The sequence below is a fragment of the Candida jiufengensis genome (assembly GCF_024610255.1).
Source record: "Candida jiufengensis strain CBS 10846 chromosome Unknown scaffold2, whole genome shotgun sequence".
Taxonomy (NCBI): domain Eukaryota; kingdom Fungi; phylum Ascomycota; class Pichiomycetes; order Serinales; family Debaryomycetaceae; genus Lodderomyces; species Lodderomyces jiufengensis.
Window position 1 is genome coordinate 1166877 of NW_026261561.1, and position 21177 is coordinate 1188053.

Here is a 21177-nt window from a genome sequence, read left to right on the forward strand (position 1 = left end):
AAATTATAGCTTGATAAATTATAGCTTGATAAATTATAGCCTAATGTACTTATTAATTATTGTCAATTTTCGATCGTAATAAATTATTTAACAATTATTATTATTATACAGTATAAATATAAAAACAATTAGTAATCTTACATGTCATTTTAATCACAATTCTACTTCATTTATTATATGGAATAACTGAAAATGTATAAAGACATTTAATTCTATTAATAGAAGAATAAAGAGATTGAAAAATAAGAAATTGGAATTGTAAAACTGTTTAAATTTTAAATCTGGGCATTAGAAATAAATCCCCTTAAGTTTCTAAGCTTTTTTTTCTTAAACACATGAATGAAAATTAGTAATATTAGTCAACAATTCAAATAACTTCAATACTTGAATCCTTGAATAAATTCAGTTGATTTAGAACCATTTCAATGATGATCATAACCTGCTATGTATTCTTGCTTATAGATTATTGATTGACAATTTAATGTATCAATTTGTACTGCGCCTATTTTTACGTTTTAACTATTTTATGATTATTTAGTGATTCATTTTTATTGAATGCACAAATTAAATTGATTAATACCATCATAGCTAATGTAATAATTCCTTTGTTGCTAATGCCGTATTATATAGTCGTGAATTTTCAAAAGATGATACTTTGATTTTAGTCTAGTTTAATTAAGTTTCCATACTTCAAAATCTTTTAAAAAGTTGTTTAGTTTTATAAAATTAATTTAGATTATTAAAGCACAATATGTATCAATTTGGTTACACAAGATCGGTTAATACTTTTTATTTATATTTCAATATGTTTATCTACAATACATTATGAACATTAGATATTATTATATATTTGACAATTAATGTCCCAATTTTTAATTAAATTGGAATTTATTTTTGTGGAGTTGATAGATAATTTAAAGTATCAATTACCAACCTGAAATTTGTTCACATATCAATTGAATTATATTACATTATAAATTCATAATAAATCATTTGTCATAAAATTTAAATTTAAGACAAAAGACACACAATAATACATTAAATTAAATTAAATTTTATTAAGTGTAAGGGGAAATATTAATTAAAAAAAATAAAAAATAAAAAAAATTTAAAGTGAGAAATAAAATTAAACAATTTATAAAAATCATATAATAAATTAAAATATATTTACAACCAATTTAGATATCTATATTCAAATAACTATTACATAAATTGTCCTAGATTAAAATTAAAAATTATACTATAAGTAGTCAAAAATCTATCTAGTATTTCAACTTGTTACTGAAAACTTCAATTTGTACTATCAAATTTTCTTATTGCAAGAAATACAAGTAATATATCATACATAATTTCACAATACACATACGGAAATTAGATACAAAGATGTCAAACAATTTAAATAAAAAACAAGAAGAAGAAGATTTTTTTAATGTATTAAATCTATCACCACCTTCAAATACGAATAACATAAATAATTATAATGGTCAACAATTAAATTCTGATATAATAAATTTTGATAATAATAATAATTTTGATAAAAGTTCAAATACTAATATACAATTTCCAAATGGGTTTTATGATAATAATGAAGTTAATGATATTGGAATGGAAAATCTAAGAAATTTTGATGATAATAATAGTGATTTTAATGATCAAATAAATTTTTTCAAATCTCAAATTGATGATCAAGATTTTAATGGTAATAATTATCCACACAATAATATTAACATCAACAACGATAATTACGAGAATAACAATTTGAATCCATATATAAGTCATAATGCTTCTGAGATTTCATTAAATACTCAAAATATTCAAGGTTACAATAACCACAATCAACACAATAACAATGGTCATAACAATGATATTCTACAGCAAAGTAATTTTTTACAAGTAAATCATGATAATAACTTTTTAAATCCACATTCACCTCACCAATACTCAACTCAATCATTGTACTCAGATAACTCATCACAACCAGCTTCACCTTTTCTTGATGCAACATCTCAATTTAGTAATAATAATTTGTTTCCTCCAGAAGTCCCTACTGCATTTTCCGATGTAGGTTCCATACATGGTGGCCATTCTTCAACAAATTTAGTACAAAGTAATTATGAACCTGAGAATAACAATAACAATGATACCTTTTTACAAACTGAAATTGCATTGGGAGAATCTATAAGTTCAACTAATTTAGCATCCATGCCGGACTCAAATTATCAAAATAATCAACTACAGTTACAACTTCATCAACAGCAACAACAACAGCGACAAATGCAATTGCAATCAATGGATCAATATGATGAATTCCAACAAGGTATAACGTTTAATTCACATCCCCAGTATTCTTTGTTTGCACAACAACAACAACAACTGCAGCAACAAAACCAACATCAACAGCAGAGTATCCAAGAAGATATCAAAGTAAAAGCAGAAAAAAATCAATATACCTTCACAAATAATCAACTAGGATTTGACTTTGATATTACTATAACACCACCAGCTCAACCTGACAACAGCAAAAATCAATTTGAAAATCAATTAGAAAACCAATTAACTGAAAACAATTTATCAAGCTATAACGATCAACAAACTAAGCAAGAATATATAAAAAAAGATCCATCAGGTATTGTAATATCCATACAACAAGCACCAGAAGAAATCGCCGCAAGAACTCCTTCATTATTTAGTAATTCATCAGCCAATTCCTCAGTCAATAATTTATCAAGACAAAATAGTAATCAACAAAATGAAAAACTGCCTAATAATAATAACTTGGTTCCCAATTCCCAAGTTCTACCGTCTTCGCCAAATTCAGTCAATGAAGAAGACAAAGATTTATTAAATCTTGATTATCAATCAATAAAAAGAGGTAGAAGAAAAAGTAGAAGCAAAAATTCAAAATCATCAAATAGTTTATTACCAAGACCAAGATCAAGATCATCTAAGTCAAGAAGTGGAGGAAGTATTAGTGGCAATGAAGATTTTGAGGATGACGATGAAGAAGGAGAAGAACACGAAAATCAAGATTCAACTTTACAAGTATCTTCAAGAGAGAAGATGTTGGAATTAGCATCACCAAATCAATCATCAAGAAGAACTCAAAAACATCCAAGTGTTTTTGCTTGTCATTTATGTGATAAAAGATTTACAAGACCATATAATTTAAAATCTCATTTGAGAACTCATACAGATGAAAGACCATTTATATGTAGTCAATGTGGTAAAGCATTTGCAAGACAACATGATAGAAAAAGACATGAAGATTTACATAGTGGTGAAAAAAAATTTCAATGTAAAGGTTTTTTAAAAAATGGTGAAAGTTATGGATGTGGTAGAAAATTTGCAAGAGCTGATGCATTGAGGAGACATTTTCAAACTGAAGCTGGTAAAGAATGTATAAGATCATTAATTGAGGAAGAAGAGGAAGAGAAAAGAAATGGAGGTGGAGGTGGTGATAGTTCAAATCAAGTGTTTTTAAGTCCTGAATCTACTTCTATACCTCAAGTAGCTATATCACCACCAGAATGAGTTTATGATTTTATGAATAGTATGATATGTATGAATTATATATGAATTTGAAATAGAGATGTACAATTATTTAAACGTAAGGTTCTTTAAAAATTTATTGTGTTAAATTTCTTAGTTTTAGATCAATACTGAAAAAAAATAAATATAAATAATCTATCAAACTCTTTGCAACAAAACCTACAAATAAAAAAAAATACCTGAATGACTTCAACAAAATGTCAGTATTTAGCCAAGATGAAGAGTTCATGGATAATATGAAAAAACAGCCACCAGCACCCACAACAGATCAAACAAAGGCAGAAAAAGAATTATCGAACCTACAATCTCAAAAACAACAACAATTAATAGACCAAAATCAAAATTTCTTGAAAGATTTATTCCATGATAATGCAACTCAACCAATACGTATTAAAAATGTTCAATTGACTAATGGAGAACAATACAGAGATTCTTTCTTGGTCGAACAATTCAAACCATTAATGACTGGTGAAGTGCTATCTTTAACTAATTATCTAGAAACCATTGATTCAATATCTAAAAATTTCTTGAAGTTAGGTATAGTGGAAAATATACTATGCAACACTCATCAAATAAATCAACAAACAAAGCCTAATTTTGGATTCGGTGTAAAACCTACCACCACAAATCAAAGTGCAATTAATGTTGTACCCGTTTTCAATGTAATACCAATCAAAAAATTCCTAGCTAAGACAGGTACAAATATAGGCAATGGAGAAGGGGATGGATATATTCAATTTCAATTGAGAAATATTCTTGGTGGGGCCGAAAATTTAACATTTGATGCTGTAACGGGATCAAGGACATCAAGTTCATTTTTAGTTAATTATAATCAACCTGTAAATAATGATGCAGATTACATATGGGATAATTCATTCAGTATAAATACTAGAAAATTGGATTGGATTCAAAGTAATTTACATTCAAAGTCAATTATAAATAAAATATATACACAATATAATAATTCCTTCTTGAATCATGAAATCATCTTGGAAAATTCATTGAAAAATTTAGATAACTATGGATCGAAATCATTTGCAGTAATGAAACAATGTGGAGAGCAACTAAAAACATCAATTGCATATAATTTGATTTATGATTCGAGAGATAACAAGCATCTACCATTCAAGGGAACTTTATGTCAATTAGGTATAGAATATAACGGACTTTTTAAATTTAATAAAAATCCATACTTTAAAATAGCACAATTATCACAAACAGCTTATGCATTACCATGGATAAATTCTCATTTATTATATACAAACAAGTGTGGTTTATTATATTCGTTAGCTAAAAATGGTGAAACTTCAATACTAGATAGATTTTATATTGGTGGACCAAATGATGTTAGAGGTTTTACGCTAAATGGTTTAGGACCAAAAGATAAAAACTCGTACCTTGGTGGAGATTTATTCTCAGTTGGTGGTGTTTCACTATTCATTGATATACCATACTACAAAGAATCAAATTTTAAATTTCATAATTTTTTAAATTGGGGTAAAATAGTGACTTACAATAAGAATCAGAGTTTTTATGATAATTTAAAAAAATTAGGTGGTTCTTATTGTGTTAGTTGTGGTTTTGGTATTTTGTATAATCATCCCATGGCCAGATTTGAATTAAATTTTGTCTTACCATTGGTGGCTAATGAGAAAGATAATATAAGAAAAGGTATACAGTATGGTATTGGAGTTTCATTCTTGTAAATAAGTTAAATAGAGTACGGTAGATTCGAAAAATTTATTATTATGCATGAGTTTTATTTGTATTTACATACATATATTATCGTCTATTATTTACAATTTATTTTGATGTCTTCTCTATCCATTTATCATGTAATGCTATAACAGCGGGTATCATTTCGCTTTCAATTTCAACGCCATTTTGTAACTCTTCATCAGTTAATTTTATCCATTTATCATCTTGTATAGGTGATACAAACACAACTTCTTTTTTTCTAGTCTGTAATAAATTTCCAATTACTAATTGATGATGATACCTTTCTAATGCACTCTTGGCTTTCTTGATCAATATAGCATTATCAGTTTCTAATTTAAAACTTATAATCATTGCACCTGAAGTCCAATTTGATACTAACCTAGATAAAAACTTAGGAACTTGAGCTAACCTTATAAGTAATTCACCATCTTGAGTTGCTGAACTTTGGATCTTGTGTTGTGGCATTCTATATTGTGGGATAAAAAAATCCGATACTGCTGCTGCTAAATAAAATACTACTTTATTTGAATAAATTTTTAAATCTTCTGATATTAATTTTAAAGTATAAAGATATTGATTAACTGTAGTGAATGGTATTAATAGTAATGAATTGGAAACTTGTGCTTGGTGATATTTTTTATAAACTTCCAACATCTCTGTACTGAATTTTGGGTTAATTTCAATTTTATTATCTTTTTCAATCATAAAATCTAAGAAACAATTTGTTGAATGACTGAAATGTCTCAGGTAAGGTAATAATGAAAATTCTCTATGTAAAAAAATAACAGCATATTCATTTCGTAAAAAATATTCAGCTGATGTTGCACCTCTTGTACCAGCACTAAAATTATCAATAAATCGAACAGTATTATTTTCTAATGGTACAGTTGTACCTCCCGACGTTACTAATGCAATTCTTTTACCCGTGTTTTCTTGATGATATTTGATAAATTGTTGTACTTCTTTTTCAATTTCTGGTAAATAAGTTGGTGGTTGATGATTTGCAAAATAATTATCTTCATCTGTTGGTTCAGCTGCTGCAAATTCAGGTAATGAACGATCAATTGCATATGATGTTTCTGGATTGGAAGTGTGGAAGTTTTTATGCTGTGCTGGCGGTGTCATTGTAGGTAATATATTAGTAAAATGAATGAATAAACCCGATGAATTGAGTTAGTTAATTGAATTAGTTTGGCTGAATTGTATTTATAATATCGTATTTTTATTTAATAGTCATTTTTTTCGAGACAGGTTTTAGAGTGAGACCATTTTTAAATCAATATTTTTTTCTTTTTTATAGTGTTTAGAATTGTTTAGATCAACTAGTTCCGAATTTAAGATTATGTTATGTTTCTAATAAATTTTTTCGAGACTTTCTGAGTCTTTGAGAAATCGGAACTACTCGGTACCACTGAGAGATTTCATTCGAATAAGATCTTGAATTTAGATCCAGATAAAGTCCGAATACTTATCTATTAAAAATTGACTGTCAGTATGTGTTTGTGCTACCAACTGAGGGTTGAAAAAATGACACTTAAAGTTTGAAATCTGGGGTAACAACTTTTGATTATTCTACTTCATTTAACAGCTACAATATGTAATCGATTCGTTGCCAGGATATTGAATGCTGGTCATTTGTGTTTCCCAGATGTCCCATAAATAGCTTTTTTGCTTGGAATAATGTAAAGATCCTCAAATGATCAACTAGATGGAAAACTAGCGTTCTTCGTTTTAGGAAATTATAGTAGTACCGCCGATCAATGCATCCATGATTGATACATATTTGTACTAAAAGATCTAGACGATATTTATATTAGTTGTAAATTGCTTCACATCGCATTGCTATATTATTTTGTCTCTTTAATTTGTTACATTAAATAATTTAAATTAATTAAAACTTAAAATTTACGAGACACAAAATTACCCTTTTGGGAAGTCAAATTACTACACTATTTTAAATTTTTTCTATCAATCTAATTCTATACAGATTAAATCTTCTAATCACCCCTTTAAGATACAATAATTCTACAGATGGTTCTGATATATAAAACTATAAGTAAAAGCCAGTTTCTAATTTCTTTTGAGCTTCACTTTTCTTTTTTTGGAAAAAGGTTCACAAACTATTCACAAAATAACCATTTCAAATAAGCCATGCATCAATTATCGCTCGTTTCAATAATTTCATTATTAATAAGTTCAACTCAATCATTATTTATTCCAACTGATTTAAATGAATTTGAAACTATAACTACTCAAACCAACCTCAAACAATTACAAAATCAATACCCACAAGGTAAAATATTAGATGATATAAATGATCCAAATGAAAAAATATTTGTTTATAATATAGAAACATTAGGTTCTTATACTCATGGTAAAAAGTCTAAAGAAAGTGTTGACGAAATTGTTAAAAAGGAAACTATATTGCTGGATGATGGGTTAATTTAAGATATCGTAGGAATTATACAGTTCATGTACATGTTTCAAACCACTGGTTGGTATATTTCTATCATACTGCATAGAGATCAATTCAAATACAAAACTTCAGTTCTTGTTCGGTTAAAATAATTTATACTTTAAGACCTCAGCATATAGAGTTTATATATCGTTGTTATTCAATAATATTCTTTGTATACTACAGTTGGTATTTACCACCTAATTTAAATCTCTGCACAAGTTAAACTTCTTCGTCATCTTTCAATTCTGGTACAAAAACTTTGGTAGCCCTAATACCAGAGCCGTTATCTTACACTAAACAAATCAAACCATTTGCGTTATCGAGTATTATTTTACAACCATCAAAATACGATACACTTAAAAAGTCATCAAAACATCGATACTTGTACATCATATGTCAGCAGATTATTGGAATTCAACACAAAGAACTCAATGGCAATTCACAAGAGCCTCACTACTAGAAGCAAGAAGGAAAATCATATTTTTAGAACGTAAAATGATTCAAAATGGTTTAATAAAAGATTATCCCAATATAATATATGATTATAATATGAGAATTTACTTGCATAATTTGTTACTAAAATTAGGTAGAAGATTAAACGTTAGACAAATTGCATTAGCTACTGCTGAAATTTATCTAACAAGATTTTTAACAAGAGTTAGTCTAAAGGAGATCAATATATATTTATTAATTACAACATGTTTATATGTGTCATGTAAAATTGAAGAATGTCCTCAACATATAAGACTAATAATACTGGAAGCAAGAAACATTTGGCCAGAATATATCCCACACGATGCAACAAAATTAGCAGAATTTGAATTTTATCTAATTGAAGAAATGGAATTATATTTATTTTTACATCATCCATACAAGTCATTAATACAATTCAAGGAATATTTTGAGTTAAATTTTGATAAATATGGGTTCAAATTAACTGATGAAGAATTTCAAAATTCTTGGAGTTTAATTAATGATAGTTATATAACGGATTTACACTTGTTATTACCACCTCATATTATTGCAGTTGCTTCTATTTATATTACCATAGTGCTAAAGAAGAATTTATCACATACAAGAAATAAGACAAATGGTAATAATGTTACGTCAACGAATGATCCAACGACTAATGCAAACATTAATAATAGTTATAATGATAAACAAGATAGTAAAGATTTGAATATTGATGAATTAATGAATCTATCCAAGACATCAGATCAAAATGATCTTGGTGTTACTGACACTAATGATACATCACCCCAAACAAAACAACTACTACAACAGCAATCCCAACTAAGCTCAAACTCAAACCAGAATAGTAACGATCAAGATACGAAAAGTTCTTCATCAAATGATATAGTAAACTTTGATTTAGATATTTTAGATGAAGATACAATAAAAATAAACAAATTCATGAATTTCTTGGAGCATTCTCATATAAATTTAGATGAAGTTGTTGAAGCAGTAAGAGATATGATGAATGTTTATGTTTTATGGAATAGATATAATGAACAAATTGTTAAAAAGGCTTTACTGAATATGTTACTAAAAAGAATGTGATTTTGAGGTGAAAAATAAGGTTAAATCTATATATAATAAAGTGGCTTTAATATAGTGTAAACGTTTCATCATTATAACTTACTCAATATTACTGTTTGTTCAAAATCTGTGAAGCCAATTAGAATTAATTATATATCAAGGCTTTCACACATAATGATACTTGTTTTAGAAATTTGTTTGGTAGCATTGTCAGAATTAGTACGTGTTCTAAATAAAGAAGTTTCATACAATTTATTGATAGGATGCAATGGGATAAATTTTAATTTATTTAAAGAGTAATTTTTTACTTAATTAAGACTTATCAACTAACAATTATTAATAAGTATATAACACGTCTAACACTGATTCAATAATCAATAAATTAATTAGTATCCTAACCACGTTATCAATTAATTATATAATTAATAAAGTTTTTCTCAATTTCTGCCTTTTTCTTTATTTCTTCTTCTCTTTCTTTTTTATTATTTTTTCTTTTCTCTCATTAAAATTTTAAATTTTAATTTCGTAAAATTTCTTTAATAATTATTTATCTTCTATTAATAGTATTAGACTAGACTATATAATTATTATTAGTACTAGAATTATTTTATTACTGTGTTGTGTTTTATTTATTTTACAAATTTTTCAATATTAATTTTTTTTTTTAAACAAAATCATTTTGTAATTTTTATTATTCGAATAAAAAAGTAATATCAATTGATGTTCCAGAATTAAAAATTATGGCTACCCTGACAAGAATAACAACGAAGAGGGAGAATAGACTGGGATCAAGTAATCTAAAAAGACATGAAAGTTTTAAATTAACTACTACAACAACCACCACAACAACAAATAATAATAATATTAATAGCACAACAGATTTTACAGAAGATGAAAATCCAGAAGAACAGAAAAGACGATATAATGAAGAAGAAATAATACAAAATGAAACAAACGAAGACCAAAAATATCATGATTCATTCTTAGCAAAAGTTGAAAGAAATCAAATACCAATAAGTAGAAATTTAATGATTTTATTATATTCATTAAATTTTTTAAGTTCAAATCCTAGAGTGATTTCTTTTACAAATAAATTTATTCACTTGCAGAATAGAGTAGGAACAAATCCAGAAAATAATTTACCAATTTATGATATTCATATTGATGACATATACTACGTAATAAATTGGGTAATAACAGTAACATTTTTAAGATCATTTTTAATGAAATATTGTTTTGAACCATTTGCGTCAAAATATTGTCATATTTATTCAAAAAAGGCTAAAACAAGATTTGCAGAACAAAGTTGGTCATTTGTTTATTATAGTTTGAGTTTTATTTATGGAGTTTATTTATATTTAGATGCTCCTTATTTTAATAATTTGGATCAAATTTATATAAATTGGCCAAATTATTTAATGGATAATAAATTTAAAAAGTATTATTTGGTTTCAATGGCTTTTTGGTTACAACAAATTTTCGTTTTAAATGTTGAAAAACCAAGAAAAGATCATTATCAAATGTTTAGTCATCATATTATAACTTGTTTATTAATAATTGGTTCTTATTACTACTATTATTTTAGAATTGGACATTTAATATTAATGATTATGGATTCAGTTGATATCTTTTTAGCAGCTGCAAAAATGTTAAAGTACGCTGGTTTTAATAATGCTTGTGATGGAATGTTTATTTTGTTTTTAGTTAGTTGGATTGCTTTAAGACATGGAGTTTATAATTATATTTTTTATCATGCATGGCATAAATCTGTACATTTAATGGAAAATGGTAGATGTGTTGAAGGTTTAAATCAAAAAAGATGTTGGACTCCAACTATTATAAATACCTTTTTGGGTTTATTAGGTGGTTTACAAATTATTACTTGTATTTGGATGTATTTAATTTTAAAAGTTGCTTATAAAGTTATCATTGGTTCTGGAGCAGAAGATGTAAGAAGTGATGAAGATGATACTGATATTGAAGATTTGGAAGATGAGAAAATTATAGACGATAAAAAGATTGGATAAGTTTTTAAAAGATAATTATTTTATTTGTTTAATTATTTAATAAATTAATTTAATTATTATATTTTTTGGGAAAATTTGTTTCATGTTAAAGTTTATAATTCTCTAGTATAAGTAATTACGATCGTGTTGAACTAAATCGGAAGAATAGTTGATTAAAAAATCCATCAATTTTGACATATCTGATATGTTGAATTTGGTAGCTTTGATTCCATACGCGTAAAACAAAAAGAAATTTCTTTTTCAGTAACTTTGTAAACAAACCAATTTTTTTATTTAGCTAAGAACTAAATTTATTTTATTGAAGTACTTAATAAAGTTATAGACTATACAATTATAATACAACAGCAAGGAATCAATTAACCAAATGGTATGGCAGATGAAAAAATAAATACTGCTTCACCATTTTCAACAACAACAACAGTCCCTACACCAACTACTAAACAATCATCAATAACAGTTGCAGTTAGAGTACGACCATTTACGGAAAATGAAATAACAAAATTAATCAAGACTGATCAAGATGATATTTTTTTAAGTGATGGAAGTTTAACAGAAAAGGATTCAATGAAACAAAAATTCTTAACTCAAGTGGGGATTAGAAAAATTATAAATGTTGTTGATGATAAGATGTTAATTTTTGATCCTCCAGAGACTAATCCAATAGTAAAAATGCAAAAAAATTTATTTCCAAAAGGTTCAAGAATCAGAGAACATAAATTTGTATTCGATAAATTATTTGATGAAGATTCTACTCAAGATCATGTATATCAAAATACCACTAGACCCCTATTGGAATCAGTATTGGATGGATATAATGCTACTGTATTTGCATATGGTGCAACTGGATGTGGTAAAACACATACTATTCTGGGTACTTTGGATAATCCTGGTGTCATATTTTTAACAATGAAGGAATTATATGAAAAAATCGAGGAATTGAGTGATACAAAATTAATTGATATAAGTTTATCATATTTGGAAATTTACAATGAAACAATAAGAGATTTATTGAACCCAGAAACTGATTATAAAAAATTAGTAATTCGGGAAGATTCGAACAATAAAATTACAGTATCGAATTTATCAACTCATAGACCAGACTCAGTAGATGAAGTTATGCATTTAATAATGGCCGGTAATGCAAATAGAACATCAAGTCCAACTGAAGCAAATGCAACTTCTAGTAGATCTCATGCTGTTTTACAAATAAATGTTGTTCAAAAGAATAGAACTGGTGATCTAAAAGAAGAACACACATTTGCAACATTATCCATAATAGATTTAGCAGGTAGTGAAAGAGCAGCAGCTACAAAAAATAGAGGAGTAAGATTGAATGAAGGAGCAAATATTAATAAATCTTTATTAGCTTTGGGAAATTGTATAAATGCATTATGTGATCCAAAAAGAAGAAATCATGTACCATATAGAGATTCAAAATTAACAAGATTATTAAAATTTTCTTTGGGAGGTAATTGTAAAACTGTTATGATAGTTTGTGTTGCTCCAAGTAGTATTCACTATGATGAAACTTTGAATACTTTAAAATATGCAGATCGAGCAAAAGAAATAAAAACTAAGTTAACACGAAATCAACATAACTTAAATCGTCATGTTGGATCATACTTAAAAATGATTACTGAACAAAAACAAGAAATCGAAGAGTTAAGGGCTAGAGAGAATAAAATTGTTGATATTGCAATTGAAAAAAGAAAGAAAGTGGAGCAAAGTACGTACAACTTACTACAAGATACTATCAGTTCAATACGGAAGAATATTGCCAAATATAGTCAAGAGAAATTCAAAAAACTATTCTTACTTGCTAAAAGAAAATTACTACTACTACAAAAAGTTGAAACTGAACAACTTTTACATATTGATCAGAATCATCAGCAAAATCAATACATATCCACAATCTATAACCTACGAGATCAAATCATTTCCAAAATAGAGCATCAAATTATTCAAATAGAGTCACAATATAGTCAACCATATGAAATAGACCACATATTAGGAGAATCAGCAAAACAAACGTTAAAAAGAATACAGAATGACCAAGGCTGGACCAATAATCATACTGAAATTTTTAATCAACTTATTTTATCCTTACATAATCAAATACAAATGGATATATTAGTCAAATCATCAGCATTATACGATAAATTAATTCATTCATTATATGACTATTATTATCCTTCGAAAGCAATAGCAAATTATTTATCAAATATCAATAACGACGATAGTAATGAAACTTTGCTCCAAAATTTAATTCAAGGTTTGGAGAACTTGGTCAATGGTAATTTTGAAACAGCTATTGAAAATCATGCCATAGAATATTTCAAAGCAAGATCATGGGAAGAATTTGAGGATGATATACAACATCCAATAAAAAAACCTAAATTTACAATGTCACCACCAAGAATAACAACTAACACAACTACTTTTAAAAGACCATCAATTAAAAGAATGAAAAGTTCACCAAATCATAGACCATCAAGAAAATCGAAACTACTTAATAATCATAACTACAATAATACTACTAATGGTAGACATCATTCATTAATTTTACCATCATCAACTACATTAGAACCAGATTCCTCAATGGATGATATAACATTTCATAATAATTCGGATATTGTAATGTATAATGATGAAGAAGAAAAAGAATCCCCAATAAACAATAATATTATTGATTTAGATTTACAATTAGATTTGCAATTAGATTCTCCACCTCCACCTCCACTATTAAGAAGCACTTCATTGAATGTTGATAAAAATTTGAGAAAGAATCACATTAGTGAAAAGTTAAATGAGAATGATAACATTGACTTGAATGATATGAATGGTTCACAAATTAATAATGTACTAAAATTTAATATGATTGAACTGAAATTACCATTGTTGAATACACTGGCAGCTTCAAAAATTACACAGAATGTAGAATAGAGTGATAATGTTTATACTGTATATATTGTAAATTAGAATTCTATAAGGTTGTTAAATCGAATCACTTTGCATTCAATTCAAGAATTTCTACAAATCTTATAATTGAAGTCTTTTAACAAAATAAATATTATTTTAACCACTTAAGGAACTGAAGTATTATTTGGCTAATTTAAATAACGGCATAATTACATGAAATAAAATAAAAGAAAAAACAAACCCCAAATCAAAATCATTTGTTTAAAAGAAAAAAAATCTAAAACAGTCACTCTCACAAAATCATCAGATTTCAAAATTTCTTTTATATAATAACTTTAAATTTTCTAAACAAACCGTTAATTGTTTTTCTCTTCTTATATATATAGTTGACACTTGAAACTAAGGACAATGTCAAAAACGCCAAACTTTTAAGTAAAAATAATATATTTTTGAAATAAAAATCAAAGTAAATTTCTTATTATCTAATCACTTTTAATAAAATTATAATTCTTTTAATACAGAAAAGACAAAGAAATAATAAATATTAATAACCCAGCATTCTTTGTATGTTTATATTTTCAAAAGAGCTGTCTATATTATATTAATAATATTTGATATTATAAGGGTTTGTTTAATTACTTTTTAACTTTTTTAAGAGATTTATTCAACTTGTTGATTTTGAATTATTAGTTAAATTTATAAGGTGATTTAATTACTTACAAAAACAAAGATTTACTAAAATGGAATTTAAAACAATTCATTTGGTAGTTGTTCGTCCCTAACAGTAAAAGAAATATTAAGTAGAAATAATAAATGATCCATACATAAGAAATTTATATTACACAATAAAAGAAAATTTTTAATAGTAATATAAAACTAGAAGTAATTTGCATTTTTTTACAACCAAATTTAAATTCATATAGTTTTATGAAACTAATCTTAAACATTTCAATATTCTATTCATACTATAACATATAAAAATATATAAATATTCAAAATAACACACAATGTTTAGATTAATAAATTCATCTCAAGGTCTAAGGCCAACATTAATTTCCAAAATAAAATTAGCTAAAAATCAAAATATAACACCATCATCATCATCAATTACAACTAATCCTAATATAGAATTTTTTAGAAATAATGCAACTATATCAACAAGTCATAGTAATAATAATATATCGCCTAAATTACAAGAAAGAAATATCACTAATGAATATAAAGAAAAATTTCAAAATTATCATCATAAATATCATAAACCAACTCATTTAAATCGTTGGAATAATCAAGATGATAAAGAATATAAAGATTTAGATAATTTATCAAATTTAATACAAGATGAATCTTTTAAAAATCAAATGAGTGAATTAAATTTATATAAATATTCTGCAAATTTATATAGTGCAACTATAACATCAAGAAGATCAAGATTAGGAAAATCAAGAAATAGAGATAAAGATCAAGCAGAAGCTTTTAATGAAGATTTAACTTATCAAACTGCTATAATAAATTTATCAGAAATGATTGCCCTGGGTGATTTCAATAAAATTTTATCAACAAGAATATTATTCAAAGTATTTGGTACTTTATTACAATTTAAATTATATAATGAAATCTTAAATTTATGGGAAAATGGAGTAAGTCAATCAGAACAAGAAAAAGAAAATAATAATAATGAAAATAATATTGGTCAATTATATTTAAGTCATGATGTATTATCAATTGTTTTACAGGTTGCTTATGAAACCAAGAGATTTTCTTATGAAGAAATTAAATCGATATATAATATGAGTGTTAATGAAAATGAACCAGTACATCCATTCTTATCTGATAGAATTGGTCAAGTGGCTATAAGTGAAGGTGATCATGGAAGAGGTTTAGATGCATTAGAAGCATTAATGAATTCATATGAAACTAATCCCGAAGAAAGATCCATTTTAGGTGGATTAGCTCAATTACATTTATCCTTTATTGGTAATTGTAAAGATACTGTTATTGCCAAAAGATTTTTTGAAAAAGCTATAGATAATTCAGATGGTTTACCTTATGTTGTTGTATTAAAAGCTCCTTATATGGTTTCATTTTTACAAAATTGTTCAGATGCAGGTGATTCAACTGAAGATATAATTGAATTATGGAGTCGTATTGCAAATCATTATACTGAAAATGTTAATGACCTTTCATCAAAATCTGCTACAATTAACACTGGATTGTTCAAAATATTTTTTGGTAAATATCCAAACCCGGATGAAGAATCTATAAAATTGTTAAAATTAATATTCACAAAATGTCCAAAAATTGATGAAGTGTTTTTAAATACATTAATTTCAAATATGACATGGAAAGATAAATCATTAATTCAAGATGTTATAGATGCATTTGATAAATTCAATGTTGAAAAAAGTATAATTTCAAATCGTGTAATTTTAAAACAAGCAGGTACAGTTGATTATTCATATGAAGAAATATTAAAACTTTGGAACAACTTGTTATTAAAATTAGATGAAGAACATTATAGATATATTGCAAATGCAGATTGGTCATCATTAAGAGCAGCTACTGTATTTTCAGAAAGTTTTAAATCAAAAGAAAGAGATGCATTATATTATTCACTTTTAAAACAATATAAAAATTATATGCAACATGATAAAGCATGTATAAATTTCTTACGTGGTTGGATTAAAAATGCAGATATATACAAAAATGTTTCAAGAATAACCACCGAAACAAATCCAAAATTTGAAAATGAAATTGATATTAAAATTCCAAATTTCAAATATTTAAAAGAAAATGTAAACTATCCAAAAATTACTCAAAAAATTACCGATGCTAATCCAAGATTAATGGAATAGATTTAAAAAAGTAAATATAAACAATATATAAAATAAAACAATATAACAATCATAAAATTATTATAAATGTATATAGAATAAACTTAAATTAATGAATAATTAATAATACTGTACTTTTTGTGAACAAAAATAAAAGCTTTTGAATTTATACCGAGTTAACGACGTCTTACAATCCGACCTTTATTGCTCCGAATTGTTATCTCATAATGGGGCTAATGGTTGCAAAAAATTACTATTAAAAAAGTGATGTCGTGAACTTTATGTCGCGGGTAATTTGCACAAAAATTTGTTTAAGTAAACAAAAATATAACTTTACAACCAAACCAATTCATATACCGATCAAACTACAACAATCCCGAAATGGACGCAAGGGTCCCATTATCTCATTCATTATGGTCACCTTATGACACCGTAAAAGATGCAGCAGATTCATTGGGGATAAACTTACCAGATGAACCAGCAAAAAATCTAGCAATGGATGTTGAATATAGAATTCATGAAATATTAGAATTAGCTATAAAATTTATGCGTCATTCCAAGAGAAAGATTTTAATGACTTCAGATATAGATTATGCATTAAAAGTATTAAATGTTGAACCATTATACGGGTATGATAATTCACAACCATTAACATTTAAAGAAACTATGGTTGGTGCTGGAGGTCAAACTTTATATTATGTTGATGATCATGAAATTGAATTTGAAAAATTGATTAATCAAGAATTACCTAAAGTACCTAGAAAAACTACTTTTACAGCTCATTGGTTAGCTATTGAAGGTATACAACCAATGGTTCCTCAAAATCCATTACCTTCAGAAATTAAGAATTTACCACCTGCAATAAGAGGTGCTACTTCATCAATGTTAGGTAATGATATATTATCATTAGGTGGAGAGAAAGAAGAAACTTCATCAACAACTACAACAAATGCAAACAAGAACAAAAAACCAACAACCACAACCATCGAGAAGGGATTTGAAACAAAACCATTAGTAAAACATGTATTATCAAAAGAATTAAAATTATATTTCGATAAAGTAGTTGAAGTATTAGTATCAACAGATCCAGAAGAAGAAAGTTTAAAAAATGCAGCATTACAATCCTTAAAATCCGATCCTGGATTACATCAATTAGTTCCATATTTTATCCAATTTGTAGCAGAACAAATAACAAATCAATTAAGACATATAGAAATTTTGTCAACAATGCTAGAAGTTATATCATCATTAGTTGATAACAAGACAATATTTTTGGACCCATATGTTCATGCATTAATGCCATGTATATTAACACTTTTATTAGCTAAAAGAATTGGTCCTGTAATAAATGAAAAGAACTCAGAAGAATATGAAGAAAATTTAAAAAATCAATTAACTATAAGAGAATTTGCATCAATTTTATTAGAACATATTATAAAAGTTTATGGATCTTCTTATTCAACATTAAGACCAAGAGTTACAAGAACTTTATTACGAGCATTACTAGATTCAACAAAACCGATAGGTACTCATTATGGTGCATTATTAGGTTTGAAAAATTTAGGTAATGAAGTTATTAAATTAGTACTTATTGGTAATTTAAAAATTTGGTATAAATCGGTAATTGAAGAAAATGATAATGAATATGAAAGAAATATTTTAATAAATACTGTGATAGATATACTAAGAAAGTTGAATGTTTCAAATAATAGAAGAATTAATAATGAGGATGAAATGAATGTTGATGAAGAAGAGCTTAGTGATGAAATAAGAGAGAAATTAAAAGAAAGAATAGGTGAACCATTAGCCAATATCGTACTTGAAAAGAATGATTCAAAAGATATAGTAAAAGGTATATTTTTCGGTGAAATATCTATTTAAATTCGTAATAAAATATTTGTATTATTATAATTATCTAATGGCTATTTTCTAAAGTACGTAGATTTTGATTTCTTTGTAGGATTTAAAATTTCATCAGAATCATATTCATAATCATAATCATTGTTATTACTCTTGTCATTATCATTAATGTCATTATCGTCATTGGAGTCATCATCATTAAATAAATTTTTGGAAGAATTATATGCGTTGTAAATTGGTGAATTTGATAATGGGATTGGATCACCTGGTTTTGTTTTTGGTGTTGAAGTTGGTTTTTTAATAGAAGGTGTAGCTACAACTTGTTTTGGAGTTCCATTAATTAATCTTTTCCTTGGTGTTGCTGCTAAAACTTTTTGTGGTGTTGCTTCGATTATTTTAGTTTGTTTTGGCGTAGCTTCAATTACTTTCGATTTTTGGGGAGTTGCATCTATATTTTTGCCTTGTTGTGGAGTTGCTTCAATTGTTTGATACATTTTGGAAGAATTTGATGGTTTTTGGGGAGTAGCTTCAACACTAACTATTGATTTTTGAGGTGAACTATTCACCACCAAACCTAATTCATTATCATCATCATCAGTTTCTTCAGTATGTTGAGCTATTGATTGTAATTTTGAAGTCATTGAATTTTTAGTTGTTGGTTTTACAAACTCATTATCTTTGTTGGTTGTTGGTGTGAATACCTCTAGTGCTAAATCTATTGTTCTTTGTTTTGCTGGAGTTGCTTGAATCTGTGAAAATGATTGGAATTGAGCCAAGTTTGTGGATGTAGTTGAGCTGGATGATAGATTGGGGATGCTTTTTGATTTCTTAGCTTTACTAAAAATTAATTGTGATGGTTCTTCAATTATTGATTTTGTCTTTGGTGATTTTAAATCTAAATTAATTTGCCTTTTGTCTAAATCTTTTGATTGTCCTAAGTTTGATTTCGACCTTTTGATTGAACTTATTGAAATGTCTTTGATTAATTGGTCATTGTCATTGTTCTTTGTCAATTTTGGTCTATCTATCTTTTTCTCTACTTTATGAAGATCAGCTTTTGATTTTTTTGAACTCGTTGTTAGTTTCATATTTATATTCTTTAAATTTTCAATTACGTATTTTGTCAAATGTGGTAAACTTTTGTGATAATATAATATTAAAACATGAGGTAAAATATTTTTTGAGTCTTTGTTTTTATTTGAGATTAATACTTCCCATAAGTTTAATCTATCTATTATTTTGTTCATATATATGTATGTGAAGAACTCGTTTGATAAAACTTCCATTACAATTGGTTTTACAGTTTTCTTCTTCTTTGATCTTACTAAATTTATTTTTTGACTTTCTTGACTCTTTTTCTGAATTGAGTTTTGTTTCTTTAAGTTTTTAGATAAAAATTCTTCTTCGTTTATATTTTTAGTTAAAAGTAATTCGAAAATGAGAATAATTTGCAATTGAGCTTCTCTAGTTTTCAACTCTAGAAGAATTTTCTGTAGCTGATCAGTTGTTATTCCTTCAATTTTATCATCAACCACTCTAATTCCGTTTTTGTCCATGAAATGCAACTTATGAGTTAATTCAATTTCACTTGTATTCGAATTAGCTAAAAAATTGACCTCATACCTCAAATCAAAACTCTCAATAGTCATAATCATACTAGATAAAATTTCAATAATTCGATCTTCATTAACACAGATATTTCTAAATCTCGAAATTGAAGTCTTTGGGAAATATACTAATGGTTCATTTAATGAATAAAGTGATTGATAATATCTATTTTGTAAAAAATGTAAGGGATCTTGAAATTCTTCTCTTATAACTTTACTCGGTGGTTTCATTGAAAAACTTGTAACTTGTGGTAAATTCAAGTTTCTGCTCAATTCCATATCTTTAGTAATTGTAAATAACCCTTCAGAATTTGTTATTTCTGGCATTTCCTCACAATCATCAGTTTCTGGTATCTCACAATCAACTCTGAAAATCCCAAATATATCGTTTACAACGGGATACAATACTCCAAATTTTTCAAATTTATCATCTTGACCAAATTTCAATTTAACTAAGTATATATTACGTCGTATTTTCACCCCAGATCTGAAAAAATGTACTTGTGATGTTTCTGATAGTAGGTTTGGTTGTGATTGATTTAGTGAATTCTCGGTGGGAATTTCGTTTAGGACTGATTTTAGACTTATTGTATATAGTAGGTGGATAATTATGGGGATATTGTTTTGATCTATTATTTCAAACTTGGTATCATCTTGATCCATAGTAT

General features: G+C 26.5%; 10 protein-coding genes across 10 annotated transcripts; 8 read left to right on the top strand and 2 right to left on the bottom strand. All coding sequences in view use genetic code 12, as the record gives it.

The window, feature by feature from the left end:
* Positions 1-1383: 1383 nt before the first annotated feature.
* CRZ1 (DNA-binding transcription factor) lies at positions 1384-3531 on the top strand (the record flags this gene model as incomplete). Its single annotated transcript, XM_051764148.1, has 1 exon — positions 1384-3531. The coding sequence occupies one exon, from the start codon at positions 1384-1386 to the stop codon at positions 3529-3531; it is 2148 nt and encodes a 715-aa protein (XP_051619608.1).
* A 215-nt stretch (positions 3532-3746) lies between these two features.
* Positions 3747-5255, top strand: SAM50 (SAM complex subunit; the record flags this gene model as incomplete). Its single annotated transcript, XM_051764149.1, has 1 exon — positions 3747-5255. The coding sequence occupies one exon, from the start codon at positions 3747-3749 to the stop codon at positions 5253-5255; it is 1509 nt and encodes a 502-aa protein (XP_051619609.1).
* Positions 5256-5352: 97 nt separating this feature from the next.
* On the bottom strand, positions 5353-6393 carry KGF54_003550 (phosphopantothenate--cysteine ligase; the record flags this gene model as incomplete). The annotated part of the gene is made up of 1 exon (XM_051764151.1): positions 5353-6393. The coding sequence occupies one exon, from the start codon at positions 6391-6393 to the stop codon at positions 5353-5355; it is 1041 nt and encodes a 346-aa protein (XP_051619610.1).
* A 1026-nt stretch (positions 6394-7419) lies between these two features.
* KGF54_003551 (uncharacterized protein) lies at positions 7420-7716 on the top strand (the record flags this gene model as incomplete). Its single annotated transcript, XM_051764152.1, has 1 exon — positions 7420-7716. One exon carries the CDS (start codon positions 7420-7422, stop codon positions 7714-7716), a length of 297 nt encoding a protein of 98 aa, XP_051619611.1.
* A 403-nt stretch (positions 7717-8119) lies between these two features.
* On the top strand, positions 8120-9286 carry SSN8 (cyclin-dependent protein serine/threonine kinase regulator; the record flags this gene model as incomplete). The annotated part of the gene is made up of 1 exon (XM_051764153.1): positions 8120-9286. One exon carries the CDS (start codon positions 8120-8122, stop codon positions 9284-9286), a length of 1167 nt encoding a protein of 388 aa, XP_051619612.1.
* Positions 9287-10005: 719 nt separating this feature from the next.
* On the top strand, positions 10006-11292 carry LAC1 (Lac1p; the record flags this gene model as incomplete). Its single annotated transcript, XM_051764154.1, has 1 exon — positions 10006-11292. The coding sequence occupies one exon, from the start codon at positions 10006-10008 to the stop codon at positions 11290-11292; it is 1287 nt and encodes a 428-aa protein (XP_051619613.1).
* Positions 11293-11661: 369 nt separating this feature from the next.
* Positions 11662-14235, top strand: KIP3 (tubulin-dependent ATPase; the record flags this gene model as incomplete). The annotated part of the gene is made up of 1 exon (XM_051764155.1): positions 11662-14235. One exon carries the CDS (start codon positions 11662-11664, stop codon positions 14233-14235), a length of 2574 nt encoding a protein of 857 aa, XP_051619614.1.
* A 983-nt stretch (positions 14236-15218) lies between these two features.
* KGF54_003555 (uncharacterized protein) lies at positions 15219-17063 on the top strand (the record flags this gene model as incomplete). Its single annotated transcript, XM_051764156.1, has 1 exon — positions 15219-17063. One exon carries the CDS (start codon positions 15219-15221, stop codon positions 17061-17063), a length of 1845 nt encoding a protein of 614 aa, XP_051619615.1.
* A 360-nt stretch (positions 17064-17423) lies between these two features.
* On the top strand, positions 17424-18923 carry TAF60 (Taf60p; the record flags this gene model as incomplete). Its single annotated transcript, XM_051764157.1, has 1 exon — positions 17424-18923. The coding sequence occupies one exon, from the start codon at positions 17424-17426 to the stop codon at positions 18921-18923; it is 1500 nt and encodes a 499-aa protein (XP_051619616.1).
* A 41-nt stretch (positions 18924-18964) lies between these two features.
* On the bottom strand, positions 18965-21172 carry KGF54_003557 (uncharacterized protein; the record flags this gene model as incomplete). Its single annotated transcript, XM_051764158.1, has 1 exon — positions 18965-21172. One exon carries the CDS (start codon positions 21170-21172, stop codon positions 18965-18967), a length of 2208 nt encoding a protein of 735 aa, XP_051619617.1.
* Between the last annotated feature and the right edge of the window lie 5 nt (positions 21173-21177).